The 16719-nt window shown below is 37.7% G+C and overlaps 1 protein-coding gene across 4 annotated transcripts in view; it reads left to right on the forward strand.

Annotated features, from left to right (window-relative positions):
• The first annotated feature begins 3055 nt into the window (after positions 1-3055).
• tpk1 (thiamin pyrophosphokinase 1) overlaps positions 3056-16719 on the forward strand; it is a 70686-nt gene continuing 57022 nt past the window's right edge. The window contains exons 1-3 of one of the 4 annotated variants that reach the window (XM_023416947.2): positions 3056-3109; positions 5804-5889; positions 10399-10473. In XM_023416947.2, the coding sequence (XP_023272715.1) occupies positions 5823-5889; positions 10399-10473 (142 nt within the window). In that variant the 5' untranslated portion in view covers positions 3056-3109; positions 5804-5822. Of the gene's footprint in view, positions 3110-3134; positions 3344-3413; positions 3560-3732; positions 3858-5803; positions 5890-10398; positions 10474-16719 lie in introns of those variants that run through there. The other 3 variants (XM_023416948.2, XM_087176823.1, XM_023416949.2) reach the window with 3 other exon arrangements.

The raw sequence follows: 16719 nt of genomic DNA on the forward strand, positions 1-16719 counted from the left end.
CAAAATACCCACTTTGGCTGGGCTCCACACGCTGTCCTTTTTTCATTTAAAACTTTTAACACATACTTGAAATCTGACAAAATCTTAGCATGAAATCTGGCACACTTTATCCAAATTAGGAAAGTTGCCTAACAAGAATGCCAAACAATGGACAAACTTTCCATTGCCGCCGGTGCCTGTAAGGATTCCATGGGCTTGAGTAGTAAACGATTTATGCTCAAATTAAAAGTGTTCTATGCTAATCCATCTGCTTGTGTCGTATCAGAGGGGCTGGAAAAAACAACCTATATGGTTGTTGAGGTTGGAATAGCCTATTTGTTGCCCATTTCTTTCCCCTTATGCAGATGATATATTATTTTTTGTTAATGTAGGGGTATAGAATTAACTAGTGTCAGTACTAGTACCTTTAAATGAATTGAATCCCCAAATGTTTATTTAATTTTCCCATAGTAGTAGTCAATCAATTCATATGATAGCAAAAAGACAGCAACCTTACAAAGAAGAAGGTGCACTGGAGGGATTATACTTCCAAATATTCATGTAGTATTCATGTTGGTTTTTCCTCTGCCCATTACAGAGTAAGTTGAACATACAAGAAAATCTAGTGCAACCTTATAGTCTGAAAGATTTAATTAGTCTGTGCAGTCCAATGAAAACTGCAAAAAAAAAAAAAAAACAAAGAATTTGGCTCACTCATATACTGACATACCATCTCCTCTCTGTATGGTACACAATATTTTTAAAAAATCATTATAGTATATTTTTAAAATAAACTATAAACCAATACATTTGTCACAATGGAGCTAAAATGGGGAAGAGGATTTTTCAGACGTAATGTAATGTAATGTTAAATTTAGCACCGAATTTAGCACCGAAAAAAACATATTAGTGGTAATTTAAATAGCCGTTCATGGGATTTATTAACCCTCAGGGGTCCCTCTGTCCTTTTTTGGACATTTTCTTCACTTTTCTTTTTTGATTTGCTGATCATTTTGGCTGTTACAGCTGAAGGTATGGATTTCTGCAAGAAAGTGTCTTTTTTGACATATTTTTAAAATCTAATGTACAGTTACTGTTACAGGTCTATTATACACTGGTAACACATTTTGTACCCTCTGGGGTTCCTCGCGTCCAAAAAAGGACACACAAAGAAAATGCTATAAAATCATCATATATCAATATTTTTTTCTGCTTTTTTTTGCATACATCTCTTAAACCACCTCAGTTCTGCTCAAACCTACCAAATGTTTATTAGTTTTCAGGATTTTAAGCCTTTAAATGCCAGTTTGAAGACATGTTGCCTCTTGTTTTATTAAAAAAACAACACAGAATATGAGATATTTCCCACATAATACATGATGGAGGGATGTGACATTGTTTTATATCAGAGTCTTGGACATGTCAAAGATTAGCAGTAACACTGATTTCATTGCATTAGTAGTTTTTGTGCAGTTTAAGATTTAAAGTGTTACTCCCTCTTCGGACCCTCATGGCTCCATCCTTTTTTTCTTACTCTTCTTATTCACTTCTAAATATTATACACCAGAATATGTTCAAAATTATTTAAAATACTCCACTGTGTAATTTTTTTTAAATTTATTTATTTAGCACTTAATAAAAAATAAAAATACAAAGAAATGACCAAAAAAAAAGATCAGTGCAGGGAGAGGCAGAAAGCCCAAACAGGCTTATATTAAGTAATAAAGGAAATATTAAAAAATAAAATTTCAAAAAATTATAAAGAAAACTAGGACAAAAGTATTCAAATCTGCCCAAATTCTGGGCAGATTTTCACATTGCCATGGCAACGGCAGCTCCTGACCTGACCTCTGACAGCCAAGGGCTGCGTGATGTCATCGCTACAGTGACACAGAGAAGATTTTTTACCCTAACCCAAACCCTATCTTGGCAGTAGCCCCCGTGGTACTCAAAATTTCCCTGGAATTTTCTAGTTATTATTATTATTATCAAATATGGATAAGTGCATGTCAACATTCCCTTATCTTCAACATTAGGTGCAAAAAATACAACTGAGGGGGACTGACTAAGCCTCCTTTAAACCATAACCTCTTACTTTGGACAAAAAACTCGCTAACACCTGGCTTCTGTTGGCAGTGCATTCCTGCATGCACTCGCCTTAACATTGCTGTCGGTCTGTCATCTGCAGTCTCATTCAATCCCATTCAATACTCCACGTGGTCTGGCAGCAACAGAAACATAGAGCACTCCTTCTCCTTCCTCTGCTACTCCTTAAATTGACACTATTCATTAGCATGTGCAAATACCGTTTCATGCTCTCTCTGCTGCTTTTCGCCCATCTCCCCTCCATGTCTTTTTTCCTTTGTCCTGTGCACAAGCATGAACATCCTCTGTTGCTGACTGGCTGGAATTGTCAGTCTGAGACACTTTGTTTATATTTCATTTACAGTGTAGGAACACCACATATTTTTTTCAGCACATACACAGAATGGACAGCTAGTGGACCATGAGGAGATATTCACTGAATCGACAAAAAAATTTATTAGATCACTTACTCTTCTTTTAATGCGTCACTAAACCAAATTAGAATAAAAATAGTCTCCTTCAATAAAAGTCCCACCGTGTATGGGTGTTAATGCAAATCTGTTTTAAAGATTGACATTTTAAAGATTTTAGAGTTCATATATATATATATATATTAAGCCAGCAGGACCTGTTTAACAAGATTAATTTTATGCCTGAAATTGGAAGAGTTCAGTTGCAGTTTTGTTTATTTGATACCAAACTGGCTGTCTCTTGTTGTAATGGGACAGATAATGATAGTTACAGTGAATAGTGGAAACAGTGAATGGAATAGTCCTTCCTTCATTGGGATAATTTCCAGTGAATGAGACATAGAGTATTCCTCAATTTGCTGGAGAACCTTAGAACCTTCTCAAAAACTTCTGGGACTGCCTTTGAGAATCACTGCATAAAAGCTATGTACAAAGAAAAAGTTATTTCCACTTTTAGCCTCTAGATGTCCCCATGACTAATTCCCGGCTCTCTTCGAACCTGCTAGAGCCTCTCGATATCTCCCTGCACTCTCTTCGACTGCTTACAGCGTCTATTGCGGAAGTCGATTCATTTTGTGAGTTTTTATTTAATATTTACAAGGTATAGCAATGACAACCGTAAAATGTGAAGTCGGATTTTAAATAGTGAAACATAGCGCCGCCATATAATGCTGTTTTGTCAGAATAGTAACGTTTTGTCGGTGAACAACGTGAAGCAGTGTGGTTCATTGCTGCACACTGTCTCGCCGCAAATTAGCACACTGCTGTGTTGAAGTGGTTAAACTATTGTGAAACTGAAGGAACAGCCGGTAAGGATGCCAAAGTCCAGTTCCCAAGCATAGTGTTTCCTAATATGTATCACGGGGTCGGCTACCATTAAAGGAGTTAGTGATTCAGTGGCTTAGCAACGCTATTTAGTTTTAGCGGTAGAGTCCCCCACGAGATGCTGCAGTGGTCGTTAACTTATGAAGGTGATTTCAGAAGGTGTCAGTGCTGTGGAACCTGCCTCCATGATCAGAGAAGAGGTGTGGGCAGTATAATCACTATAATTCCACTTTATGGGAGTTAAAGTTCAGTTCGTTTGCCAATTAAGTTGTCCAATGTAGTATACTACAACTAATAATTAACACAGTTCAGTTTTTAACTTGAAAAAGGAATAGGATGTGCTGTCACGTGTGTATGTGGGTAGGAGGGGAGAAAGACTCTGATAAAAATGAAGTTAATTTTTATCGTGACCAGTCTCTACATACGTCCCTCTCTTATGGTTTGCTCTGCAAACTGGATAGTAAAGCTGAAACGTGAACAAAGGGAGTGTTTGGCAAGGTGTAGTATGTTTGTTTTATGCTTTTGTTCATGTGCTGTATGTTTCACAGTGACAAAAGGAGCACATTGTACATGCACATAATTTATGGCATTATTAAACAAAGGAGTGTTGGATGAGTTAAATTTACTTGCAACATTTGTAATAACAACTTTTCTGTCATTTAGAATTTAGTTTTACAGTTCAACCTAATTTTTAGATTGAAAAAAATATTCTTTGTATCCTTGATTTTGACTATGGAAATGTGAATATTTGTTACTACTTCAAGTATGTCAAACAGGGCTCACACTTTGTCCACTTTGTCTGCGCCTGAGTTATCCATAAAACTGAGTGTATAATAAAAAAAACTCTTCTTATTGCAGTGAATGATTAAATGTTTGATTTCTGTGCACTATAAATCATTTTTAGTGATGCAACTAATGATTATTATTTATGTTTCTTTCTATACTTTCTTTCTAATTATTTTTCTCAATGAAATATAGCAAAACATCTCATTTATCAGCCAAAGCGATGCTTTCAAAAATGCTCTTTGTGTCCAAATAGTCCAACCCCTGAAATATGATTTACGATTTTCTCGACCGATTTATTGGTCAGCCGATTTTATCGGCTGATATTACCCTATCACCAGGGCTTTTCCTGGCTGAAATTTTGGCGGGGGTGGTACTAAACCATACAATGGGGGTGTGGGGGGGACTTTCAGTCCTGACACATTAACCATATCTAGTCAGTAACATGAATTACCATTTTTTCCCACATTAGAAGAACTTATGATGTTTGCACTCTGCACTGTTTCACCTGTCCTCGTGATTCTCCTCACGAACCCTCTTTTTAGAAAAAATCTGTGATTTTTTTTCATATACGGGATGACCTGGTATTATACGGGACGGGTGGCAACCCTATTCACCTGTTTGAAGAGCCGCAAAATCAGGTCGCCTCATGCAGGCAGAAAATCCAGCTAACCAGATATGAAAACTTTTATTATGAAGCAATAATGCAGTGGAAATGATCAGGTCAAGTCAAGTTATATAGGCAGCATTTTATGTATACATATACATATTTGTTCTTATGTTTTTTATTCATAGTTATTTATTTTTATAGTTATTTTATTTATCGAAAGATTGATGGAGGGAGAAAATTTAATATCGATATATGTATCGATATCAGAATGTTTTTACTCCCTAATATCAGTATCAGCATCTGCCCCGAAAACCCAATATCGGTCGGGCTGTATTTACGATCATATCTGACCAAGAAAAGCACCAAATTTACACATTCGCATCTTGAACCAGTAATTTTTTTTTTTTTTTTTACTTGATAAATCATTCAGAGACTGTTAGTCTTTTACAAAAATAGTTGTAGATAAGTTTGTTGTTAACTTACTGATCAGTTAATCAACTAATTGTTTCAACCTTAATTATTTTTGTAACAAATTTTGCAATTTTGCTATGATTAATCAATTACCCGATCAAAAGAAAATCAATCGGCAACTAAATATACAATAGATTAAATGTATCATTTATTCCACTGTGAGCATTGGCTGCTTTTTTCCTGTGAGCTGAAATCTGTTGCTGTTAAGAGTCAGATCACAAGAAATGTGATGACATTACCAATTTTATCGACCAAACCATTAATCGAAAAATTATTTTCAGATTAATCAGTAATGAAAAAAGATGTTTACTTTCAGCCCTAGAGTCAGTATCTTGAGTTATCCAGTGATGCAACCTGAGTGTCATCATCCTCTCGTGTGAATGTCTATTTGTGTTCAGTCTGCTTGTTTGAAGGGAAATAATTAGCCTGGATGAAGGCTGGTGATAAAGTGGGATTAGAGACAAGTAGGAACAATTAAATGACTTCCTTTGACAGGTGTAGAACAAAAGAAAGAAATAGAAAAGGAAGATAAAAGCAAGAAGAGTAGTAACAGTATATGTCCTCCTTTTCTCAATTCCAGGTGAGTTGGCTGATTGAAGATGGACTCCTGTGGATCCTGGGCCATGGATAAAGAGTTGATACCTTTGGACTGCCTGCTGCCCTCAGGTACTGCCATACAGACGCACATTCCCTTGGTTCAAACACACATGCACGCAATCAGATACGCAGGTCCATACACAGACACATACTGCATGGTATGTTCACACACAAGCCACATCAGTGTGGGCGATTCCCACACACCAACTGGAGCCCAAACAAAGACAATCTGTGTGTGTCTGATCAGAACACATACCTATTCACATCACTGTCACACTTTTTTGTGTGATTGACACTCAAAAAGAAATTATGACACTGTGTGTATATGTTTGAGTCGCACTTCCTTGTGTCTCTCTTGATAGACTGGGTGCATAATGAGTCTTTTCTGGAAGAGGGCATGGTGTGTTTGATTGAAACTTGACATTCGACAAAAAGAAGATCTCTTTTTAAAAGTATATGTAGGCATTTAGGCGCTTTTTTGTTGCAATATTCATTCTGTATCTGTTGATGCTTTTGAAAAAGAAACCCCGATTTGTCAGCACTGACTGTCCTTCAGACCTGAGGAGGAAGCTGGTTACAGCTGCCTTTAGCCACTGCTCTCAGGTCAAGGTTTATGTGAGCTCCCTGGTGGTGTATGTATGAGTGTGGAGGAAGGAAAGCTGATCTGAACCTAAGGGCAGGTTTTACACAAGATGAAAAGGTCAAGGGGATCATACAACAGTTTGGCCTGTAGAGCAGACAGCAGGCACATGTAGTTACCTCTGTCTCTTATGTCTGTCTTGTATTACAGCTACAGAAAGTATTTCCATGAAGAGCTTATTTTATGACTTATGTGAAAAATTGCCATACAAGATTATATGTCATAATGAAGTGAACTGCTAATGGTTGAGAAGCGACAGATACACTGTTTGTTCAAATAAATTGTGGTGTGGGTTTTAAACACTGGCAGGAAATATTGTCCACCCACCGAAAGATATAAATAGAGTGAAAAACAAACATTATGTCCCCACAAAGCTCAGCAGTATCATCTCATCTTTTTTGGATCCTTTGGCATAAAGCGCTCACAGATGATGCAGGTTCGTAAACATACAATGAGCGTACGGTGTACAGTTTACTGACGTGACATAGATGTATTTGGTGTTGTTTTACAAAGAAGTGTTATAATTTGGTCTAACAAACAAGAATGCAGGCCAAAGAATGCAAGGTGCAATGCCAAGAACTGTTTTTTTTAATTGGTGCTCAAGTGATATGACATGAATGTGGTATTCTCAAAAATAAAGGGTACAAATGAATTTGATGAAGCTATAACTGAATGATTAATTGTTTTTTGTTTTTTAAAAATTTTAATTAATATTATTTCAATCAATAATACATATCTCGTTTCACAAAAAAAATTGCTGACATTGATAAAAAGTTGTTTCTTACACCTCCATTCACTATTTATCAGTTACTGTTTGTGCTGTTGTGAAGATATATTGTTTGACATTTGCACTGATCTCTTTGTCAATGTGCCCTGGGTCCAGGCTATCAAAGACTGGCTACATGAGAGTGGTTCAAATCACAGTTCGGTTATTATCTAATATGAAAAAAACTCACAATACATGCGAATACTTGTGTTAACTTGTGAGAGGATGTGTTCCCAGGGAGGAGGTGTTTCGAGGGGACACAGGTGTAGGCGGTGGGGGGTGTGACATGGAGGCGTAATCCATATGTGTGCCATATCGTCCTCTCTCTCTGTCACTGTCTCTTATCGGAATCAAGGCAAAAAATAACTTAAAAAGAGAAAAGTGATGAACCCGGCTGTGACGCACTTGTTATCCAGTGCTTTTAACTTCAAAAGTCACAACTGGGCGTTGAACGGCAAATCCCAGCCAGGTTCATCACTTTTTAATGTCCCCTGGAAACACTTGCGTTGTGTTTATAGGACTGAATTTGCAGCGTGTTGTCAAATTGATGATGTTTTCTGAATCTGCAGTGCGTGTGTGTCTTTGCATGTGTTTTCTTAAGTTTAAGTGCCGAGCTCTCAGGGCCCCCGTACAAATCACTATCATAATCTTGTTTGTCTACAAAGGCAACTGTAATTGTGCTACTGTATGTGTACATATGTTTGTATATGTCTGACATTCTCACACATGTGAGAGTAGTGCAGAGCAGGAGCACAGAACCGCTGTTGATTTCCTATGCTTGTACAGCTTGAAAATCAATAACACATAGGCCACATCAGTCAAGAGACACTCTCTTCTGATAGGAAGCTACCAGCAGTTTTGAGGCATCTATTCAAACAAATGTTTACTCAAATGTGTTAGCTAAGCATTATACACTGCTCACTGTACAAATCCTAGATTTATTCTAAAGATTTCACAGGGTGTGCAAATAATCCCCAAATTGTTGCAGAACAGAACAAATCCGAGCACACACACATCCTTCTGATGGTATAATTGTGCTGATAAATCTGTCACTTGCTATCAAAGAAGATATGTTTGAGATTCCCTGAATCATACACTTCTAAAATCTTTTTCCCAACTGTACAGAATAGTGAAACACTTCCCCCTATTAGATAAGTTTAGAGTGTATTTCTATGGCTTCTTTAGTTTAATCTCTTGCAGGAAATGCTTATCTAGACTCTCAGAGGAGAATATAAAACCAGCCCCTGGATGTCTGCATTTTAAAACCCCTAGTGTGCACAGTTAGCCTTTTTAAATTTCACCATTTTAATATGAAATGAATATCTATGTGCTTGCTAGTGTGCTTGGGGTTTGCCTGTGTGTGTATGTGTGTGTTTGTGGTATTTATGCTGTCTGGCACTTTTAAAAGAATCCCAAGGTGACATTTCTTTGAACAGAGTGCACGAAAGGCCGCACCCCTCTCCTCGTGTGTATATGTGGGGAGGTGAGTTTTCATGCGACGAAGGGTTATCTGAAAAGTCACGGCTGGTTGAGTTTGTCTTTTGTTCTCTGTACACCTCCAGCCAATTAAGAGACAAGACTGACAAATCTACTCCTCCTCTTTCTCCCCCTCACCTATCTCTCCATGTGTTGTCCTTTCTTTTCCTCCTTCTTTGTGTCTCCTCTTTATCCTCTCTTTCTTTCCTCTTCCTTTTACCATAATAGGCTGGGGTTGACTTTCGTTTGGAAATGACCTTCTAGTGATGTGAACTTTTTAACAACATCAAGTCTGCAGCTGCAACAAAGTCACAAACCCAAAGTACATTTTTTTTCACCACACTTCCCCAGCCAGGTTAAAATGTACTCTTTACACACAGGGGATTCAATACAAAAAAAGGTGTTTTTTTTTTTTCAGGACAAAACTGATACACATTTTGCAATGAAATTTCATTACACCTAAAGTATATTCTCTTCTCCTCTTTCTTCCTCATTGTTGCTTTTCTGGCCTCCTATTATATTCGTGATGTATCAGGAAAGGTGTATTGGGAGAGATACTAGCTTTATTAGATATGACCTGTCATGCTGCCCTGAAACTGGGATCCAGTTGGGTGAATATATATGAAGACGGTTTAGGAGGGAAGGAAGTGGGCATTGTAATTACAGAGTTTCTCAGAGTTTCTGAAGCTTGCATATGGCATTTTGGCTTTGCTATGAAAAGCAGCAACTTCAAAAATGGATAAAAAAATCATTCATAAGGGCAGACATGAAAAGGAAAGATAAATAAGCAGCCAATAAAATGACTAAGTGTGAAGGCTGGGGGAAGAGAGGTTGTGCTTTAGTCTTTGGTCTGTGAAGGCTTTTCTAGCAGCCCTGTTTTACTTTGTCAATGAGTGTCCTGTGATTTTTTTTTTCATCTCCTGTAGATAGAGAAATGACAATTCTAAATTATTTCTCAGGGGATCTGCGTTAGTAGCAGAGCAAAAGAAAAGCTAAAAGCAAGATGGATTGGTGGTTGAGGGTGGAAATAGATTTATGAAATGATAAATCTATGACTGGGACAGAGACTTTGACATAGAGGTGCACTGAGAGGAAAGAGAGAAGCCATAGGATGACAAGTTGCTTTCATTTGTGCTGTTTTGAAAAAAGCTTTCCTCTGTTGTCATGTAGGTACACATGGTGTGTCAACAAGGTCAAGGTATTCAGATGAGCATCAATGAGATGAGTACAAGCTAAGTGCACAGATTCCTCCGTCTTTTTATGAATAATAAAGAATAGTAAAGACCCCAGGTCGAGGAGAGTGTAGTTGAGGGAAATCATTGCATAATTTGGACACACAATGTCCATACTTTGGTTAGGTTTTGTTATCTTTTGATGTTGCAAACAAATCCCTTGCAGCTTAATTGCATGGAGTGGGAAACGTTTTGAACTGTGATGGAACTGAGACTCGTTTGAAACTGTTTCTGTTTGTAGTCCTCTCTTATTTTCCTGTCTCCATGTGGAGCATGATAATGACCTCATTATCACGGCTTTGTTTTAATTTTGTTCTTTATTTAGCACATTCAGTGCCACAAACAACCGCCTTCAATCTGTACTTAAAATGTATTGTTTTGAACATGCAAATAATATGTCTTTACCGTTTTTGCTATTTGGGTGTTATATAGATTTGTCCTTTTCCTCCTGTCTCCTACTCCAGGCACTCTGAGGATTTGTCTGCTCATTCTGAACCAGCCTCTGGATAAGGACTACCTAGACATCCTCTGGAGTAAAGGTAGAGATCTCACACATCACCAACACAGATCAAACAAACCCTCTTTATATCACTTAGATCCCATCTGCATTGGCTGAGCATGTTTTCTTTTGTTGTTTTTAGTCAGGCTGTGCTCTCTAGCCTGTATAGCCTTCACTGTGCAAAATCATAATTGCTGCCATGTCGCTGCCCCCTCCCTGCCCTCTGCCCACATTTCCTGTGAGATGTGTTTTAATGAAGTTACAGATTACATCATTTTTTTGCAGAAAATAATTTTCCTTTCTGCAAGGATGACTTTCTGTGGCTCTTTCTATGACCTGAACAATTACTATATTCAAAACAAAAATAATTTAAAGCACAGTCTGAATATGCTGCATGATTTTATTAACCCCTGAGACACAGGCTTTTTTGCACTGCAATTTAAGGCAAAAGCCATGTATTTTAATGAGAAATTTCAGCTGAATTTCTGACACTTGCATCTACAGCTAAACATGTGACAAAGCTCAAATGGCAGGAAACTGTGAAACCTCTAAGTTGTGCTTAAAATAATGAAAATAAAATCAGCCTGTGTTAGTATCCAGGCTAATTAAACTTAACAGATAATCCCAATTTTATATGATCAAATGAATGCATTTCAGTCATTATTTTCATAATTCATCAGCTTTCCACAAAACTAAGCCATATACGAAACTGTAAAGTTTTTTTTTTATTATAGACATTTGTAGCAATTATAAGATCTCTACAGACATCTTACTAGCTTGCACATCCATTCAGATTCATCCAAGTGTGTATAAGTTCACTATATAACTGGTTGGTAAATAATGTGAACACAGGCAGTGGCAAGAAGGGTCCACTCCTTTTAGTGGGGGAGTGACAGGGTCAATATGAACAAGCCCACTGAGCCAAATACCCCTGTATTCAGAACGAGGACATTTTAGTCATATTAAACCTACCCTCAGCACTGACTCTGATCTGCTGCCTATAGCTATGAGGCCTCTTGCAATCCTTTATTAATCAGGGGAAATGCTCTGAATAGTCTGGGACATTGACATGCTAGAAATACTGCACATAGGCAAGATTTTCTTATTGATGCACAATCCATCTTTGTGAAAGAAGAGAAGCAAATAACACATTTTTTTAGCGTAAAAGGGCAGAAATTAAGACACCCACTATGTATTACATTTGTATTGAAACATACAGTACTTGTTGCTCTCTGAATGGTTCCACTTCAACATTTTTGCAGTAACTGTCATTCCCAGGAGCATTTTAATGATTATTCTTGAAGATGCTGGTCACAAACTTGCTGGCAGTTTGTGAACCAAGAAAGTCCCCAAGAAAGATTCCAGTGACATTTTTGTGCTTGGTAGCTAGAGGGTATAAAAAAGGATTTGATTTTCATCTGCTTCATGAATATGCCAAGGCCTGTTATCAGCGTAAAAGTGAAAGAGGAATTCGGAGAACTCAAAAACATGCACAAAAGGCTTATTGTTAAAAAGAAAAAAAATAGATTTTTGATGGGAAGAAGAAGAACCCCAGACTCCCTGAGGTGTTGCTTATGAGATGCATTGATGCATGGCAGTTGTGCTACTCGGCTGTGATGTATTAAATATGCAAAGCTGATTTTGAACTTTTAAATCAGACAGTGTCATCCCAACCTGTATCCCACATTTGTTTTTCCTTTAAATCTTGTAAAACAATCAGAAACAGAGCCTGACTGAACAAGAGTAACTTGAACCAAACTGAATGTGTTCAGCATGCAGTTGTGTTATCAAGGACAGAGTAAAAAGAAGTGGCTGGGATCAGTGGTTCTTAACAGTTCTGATGTTGAGACCATGAAACAACAGAAAAAAAACTAAATATGAAAAAAAAAAACTGTAGGCACACAAATGTATGAAAAATCCAATTCCTAAACTTATGACTTATTTAGAGAAGTTGGTTAGTAAACAAAGTAACTTTGAAGGCAAACGTGTAATTAAATCACATCAGATTGAATTTTAAAGAACACAGCTTTGATGTTCTTATCAATTTAGCAAAAACCCATGAGGCACCTGAGCTCTTTCCACCGCACAGCAGTCACACAGTTAGATAGTCGTTGCTGTCTTTGGTTGTGCCTTTTCACTAAAGCACCTATAGAAAATGTTTAATGACATTTGACAAAGCAATTTCCTCCAAAGGTTGCCTGCTGCCCCAAGATAAAGATTTTTTCGGTAGTCTATTAAGGGAAGGAATTAAAAAAAAATATATATTTTAAAGACAGAAAAACATATAAAACATTCATTAAAAGGATTTTGATGCTGTTAAATGTAAAAGGAATGGATTAATTGATGCTTAATCTTATCAGTTTTTCAATGTGCATCCAGTGCAGTTTTCTATAGATTTGAACTATACTATTAAAAATCGCAGTTATAATTTGATTTTAAATGCATTTAAACAGCCGTTTCTAATTTTTTAGTGTAAACAATATTTAAATTGAGGACAGCTTTTCAATTTTGAGGTTAAATTGTCTGTTCACTATCTCGGCATGACAAGATATTAGACTTGTAATAGATCCTTCACGCTATGTTGATTGTAAATGACCCTCAACAGAGTTTGTAGATTGATATTTTTTGGTTTAATAACCTTATTTCCTTATTTAATATCCTTATTTCCTTATTTCCAAATCCAAACCATGACTAGTCCTACAACGTTTAACTAATGTTGTTCCAATCTAGGGATTACATTTTACATAAATGCATTGTGGTGCCTTTCCATATCATTTAGTTGATTGTTTCACAAATTTTTTGTTATCACATTCAGTAATTGCCAAGAATATAAGGACAAGAATCATAAGGAAAGTGTTGCATCAAATCATCAAAGCAACCAACAGTACCATTTGGAGATCACTGTGAGACATATCAGATGTACTTTGTCAGTTTGATGGAGCTTGATACTGTAATGTGTCAGTTTTGGGCATTTGCCCGCGTTTAGATAAGGCTACTTATAAAAAAGTTTCTGAGAGATTTTAGGCAGTTTCTGAAGTGCCACAAGCGATGTGGCAATGCTGTGGTATGGATGTCAGAAATTGGGAAGCTTTCTTGATCAGTTTTGATCTTGGCAGCAGTGCACATGGGACTTGAAGAAGTTTTGACAGGATGATGATTGTTTGTGAACGGCAGATCTCAAATCTCTCACAGTTTGATGAAAGACGCGCTTGTAAGCAAGTTTATCATTCCTCACTTGATATGCCATGTAATTTTAATGTTGTTTATGGGATAAGCAGATGTCAGTGTGCATGAGCGTGTCTGAGTGTGTGTCGCTCTCCGGAGGTCTCCACCCTTACAGACACAGACATCCACACACACATACAGAGAGTACTCTCAGGTCCTCTGATGTGGTGCCCCTGGGCCCCCTCATCACCCGTGGGAGAGGTAGAGCAGCAGGGAGCAGAGCAGTGATGTAGGCTAGAGGAGCGCAACACTGATCAAAGGAAAGCTCATTTACAGGTGCCTAGTGTGATGTTGTGAAGTGGGATCAAGCTGCTTATCTCACTCACGCACCCTCTCACTCATCTAGTCCATCACTCACTCACTTGCTCATCTAGTCAGTCACCCACTCACTTGTTCACTCAATCAGTCACTCATTTACTTACTTACAGATCCTTCACGTACTCACTGTGTAACAACACAAACAAGCAATTCAATAAAGCAATCAGCAAAGGCGACTCTCTCTACAAGACAAAAAAACAGGCCTGTGTTTACTATAAGTGCCTCATTTCATCATTTGTTGATGTCGAGCAGCTTGCTGAAGTTGAAGTTTGCGAACATCACCCATCAGTCATTCGAGTATCAGCCTTGCAATCAAGGCCGGTTGGATAATGTGGCTGCAATGCGTTGGCGTGCACATTCACACTTCCTGCACTAAATTTAAGCACGTGTCAGATAGCACAAATAGATGAGTTGTGAATTTCAAAGAAAAGACGCTGTTAGTGAGAAGTGATGGATAGGAATCTAAAGACAGCTATGAAGAAAAATTCCAGCATGACTGTCGATGAGGAGAGAAAATAGAATGAGTAGAAGGCCTGGTAAAATTGTGCCACCTAGAATAACAAAGAGAGGGATAGAGCGGAAGAGTAAAGAGTAACAGAGTGGAGCTAGAGAGACATAAAATGAGATGTTTGTGCAGGAAATCAATCAAATTCGAGGGGAGTTTTAGAGAGCAGGGTGGATCTGGAGACAGGGTGACAGATGGAAGGGGAGAGGTGTAGGGATAGATGAAGGGAGGGTGTCAAGGCATCATAATGAGGATGATAATCTTTTCACCGCTCTTCGTGACCGTTTGCCCTCTCCTGTACTGCACTAAAGCCCTAACCTGACAGGTATTAATCCTCACCACTAACCTCATCAATAGTGGAATGCTATAGGATATTCCCCACAGCAATGTGTGTGTTTGTGTGTGTTTCGGTATGAACGTGTGCATGCACCTTCTCTGCATCAAGCTCAGCGGCGACATAGATGATTAAAAAGAACGGAAATGACAGGTTTAGTAGTGTGCATGGAATTGCATTATCTCCTGCGCACCATATGTATCTCTCATACAGCAGAGTGAGTGACAGCAGCATTTGGTTCTGGAGCCTGCAGGTAGGGATTATGATAGCTAGTTTATTTACAAGGTCATCTCCTCTGACTGCTTCTGCTGTCCCTGCTCAGCTCACATCATATCACCTTCAGGATTCATAAGACTATGTCTCTGGATGTGATTTTCTGTTGAGCATGATTGTTAAACTCAAATGCTCTGAGGAGAAAGAGAAGAAGGAGTTGGTTAGGCTATTGCATTCACAGTAGTGGCGCACTTCAAATAGCTGACAATTCATTGTTCTCAGTGGGAGAATGACAGTATTTGTGCCTTCACTGCCTCTGGATGGAGTGCAGAAGGAGAGATCTCAACCTTAGTTTACCCATTTTTGCCGTTTACTGTGATGAAGATTAATGGGATGTTGAGAAATCTAGACAAACGAACGCTGCCACAGGCATTTGTGAAACTTTCTTTTACAATGTAGTTATTCTGTTATTTGACGTGAACAAAGTTAAGTGCTTTAATCAGCAGGAACATAAAATATAAAGTACTGATTAATACTAACAACAAAAAACTAAAATTTGCTATTTGCTCCAACATTGCAACATGCTGCTCTGATTACAGACTCTGTGTGGAGTTTTTTTTTTTTTTTTTTACCACTGGTAGTGCTATAAAGCAATGTCTTTACATGTGGCTCTATATATACATATACACACATATCAACAGATTTACTGTAGCTGTGTGTGTGTGTGTGTGTGTGTGTGTGTGTGTGTGTGTGTGTGTGTGTTTTAATGGTATGCCATGCAAACAGAGAAAATGAGTGACAGAGGTAACTGTTCTAGAACCCTAAGTCAGAAAATTATTCAGTGCGTTTGCGTGTGCGTGTGTGTGTGGATAGTGATACACAGATAATGATTGATAGCTTTGCAGTCTGTCACAACTAGGCTTAAAGAAGAGTTTCTTTGTTTTTCCAGAAGTTGCCATTTGAAAAGTTTCACAGCTTTTGCACTCTGTCAGAGATAATGAGTCATTTACATTCCAATCATTTCTTGACGCGAAACATCGGCAGCAGGTGGAAGGGCTTACAGATAAAAGCACTACCTTGAGTATAAATGTCTTATTTACATCAATGCAAATGCATCTCCATTCTCTTACTTTTAAGTGTTCATGCCAAGGATAGTTATATTGAGAAAGATATAATCATTCTTCTCCATTTGATTCTGATAATTAGGTCCAATTTAATGAATGTGGGAGTCTGAGATCGATGAATAAGAATTTACAGTATGTGGGTGTTTGCATTGTTCCATACAACACTTATTTTTAGGATTCAATGTGCTAATAGTGTGTTAAGAGTTATGTGATATATACAAATAATGTCTGTTTAACAGCTATACTAAGTTTAAACTCGTCTTCTCACCTTTGTATTTATTGGAATTCACTCAGGGATGAACAGAGGAATAAACCTTCATGTCTAAAATATGTTCAAGTCAGTAAACATGTTTATGACTGTGAAGTGTCAGGTTGATAGTCACAATTAAACATCCAATGTTGTTTCACTGGTAATCAAATACAAGGCAATGTTCATGCAGTAACATCAGTTTGGTGAGCCGCTTCATATGTTTTTTCATGTTGATAACTCACAAAATATTACTTTTTGAAGTTTGTGTGTTGCATAGGATAAGAAAGATGCACTTAATGTGTCCACTGATTCAATCC

The sequence above is a fragment of the Seriola lalandi genome, unplaced genomic scaffold, assembly GCF_002814215.2.
Source record: "Seriola lalandi dorsalis isolate HSWRI2012SDOR001 ecotype SW California unplaced genomic scaffold, Sedor1 jcf7180002054570, whole genome shotgun sequence".
Taxonomy (NCBI): Eukaryota; Metazoa; Chordata; class Actinopteri; order Carangiformes; family Carangidae; genus Seriola; species Seriola lalandi.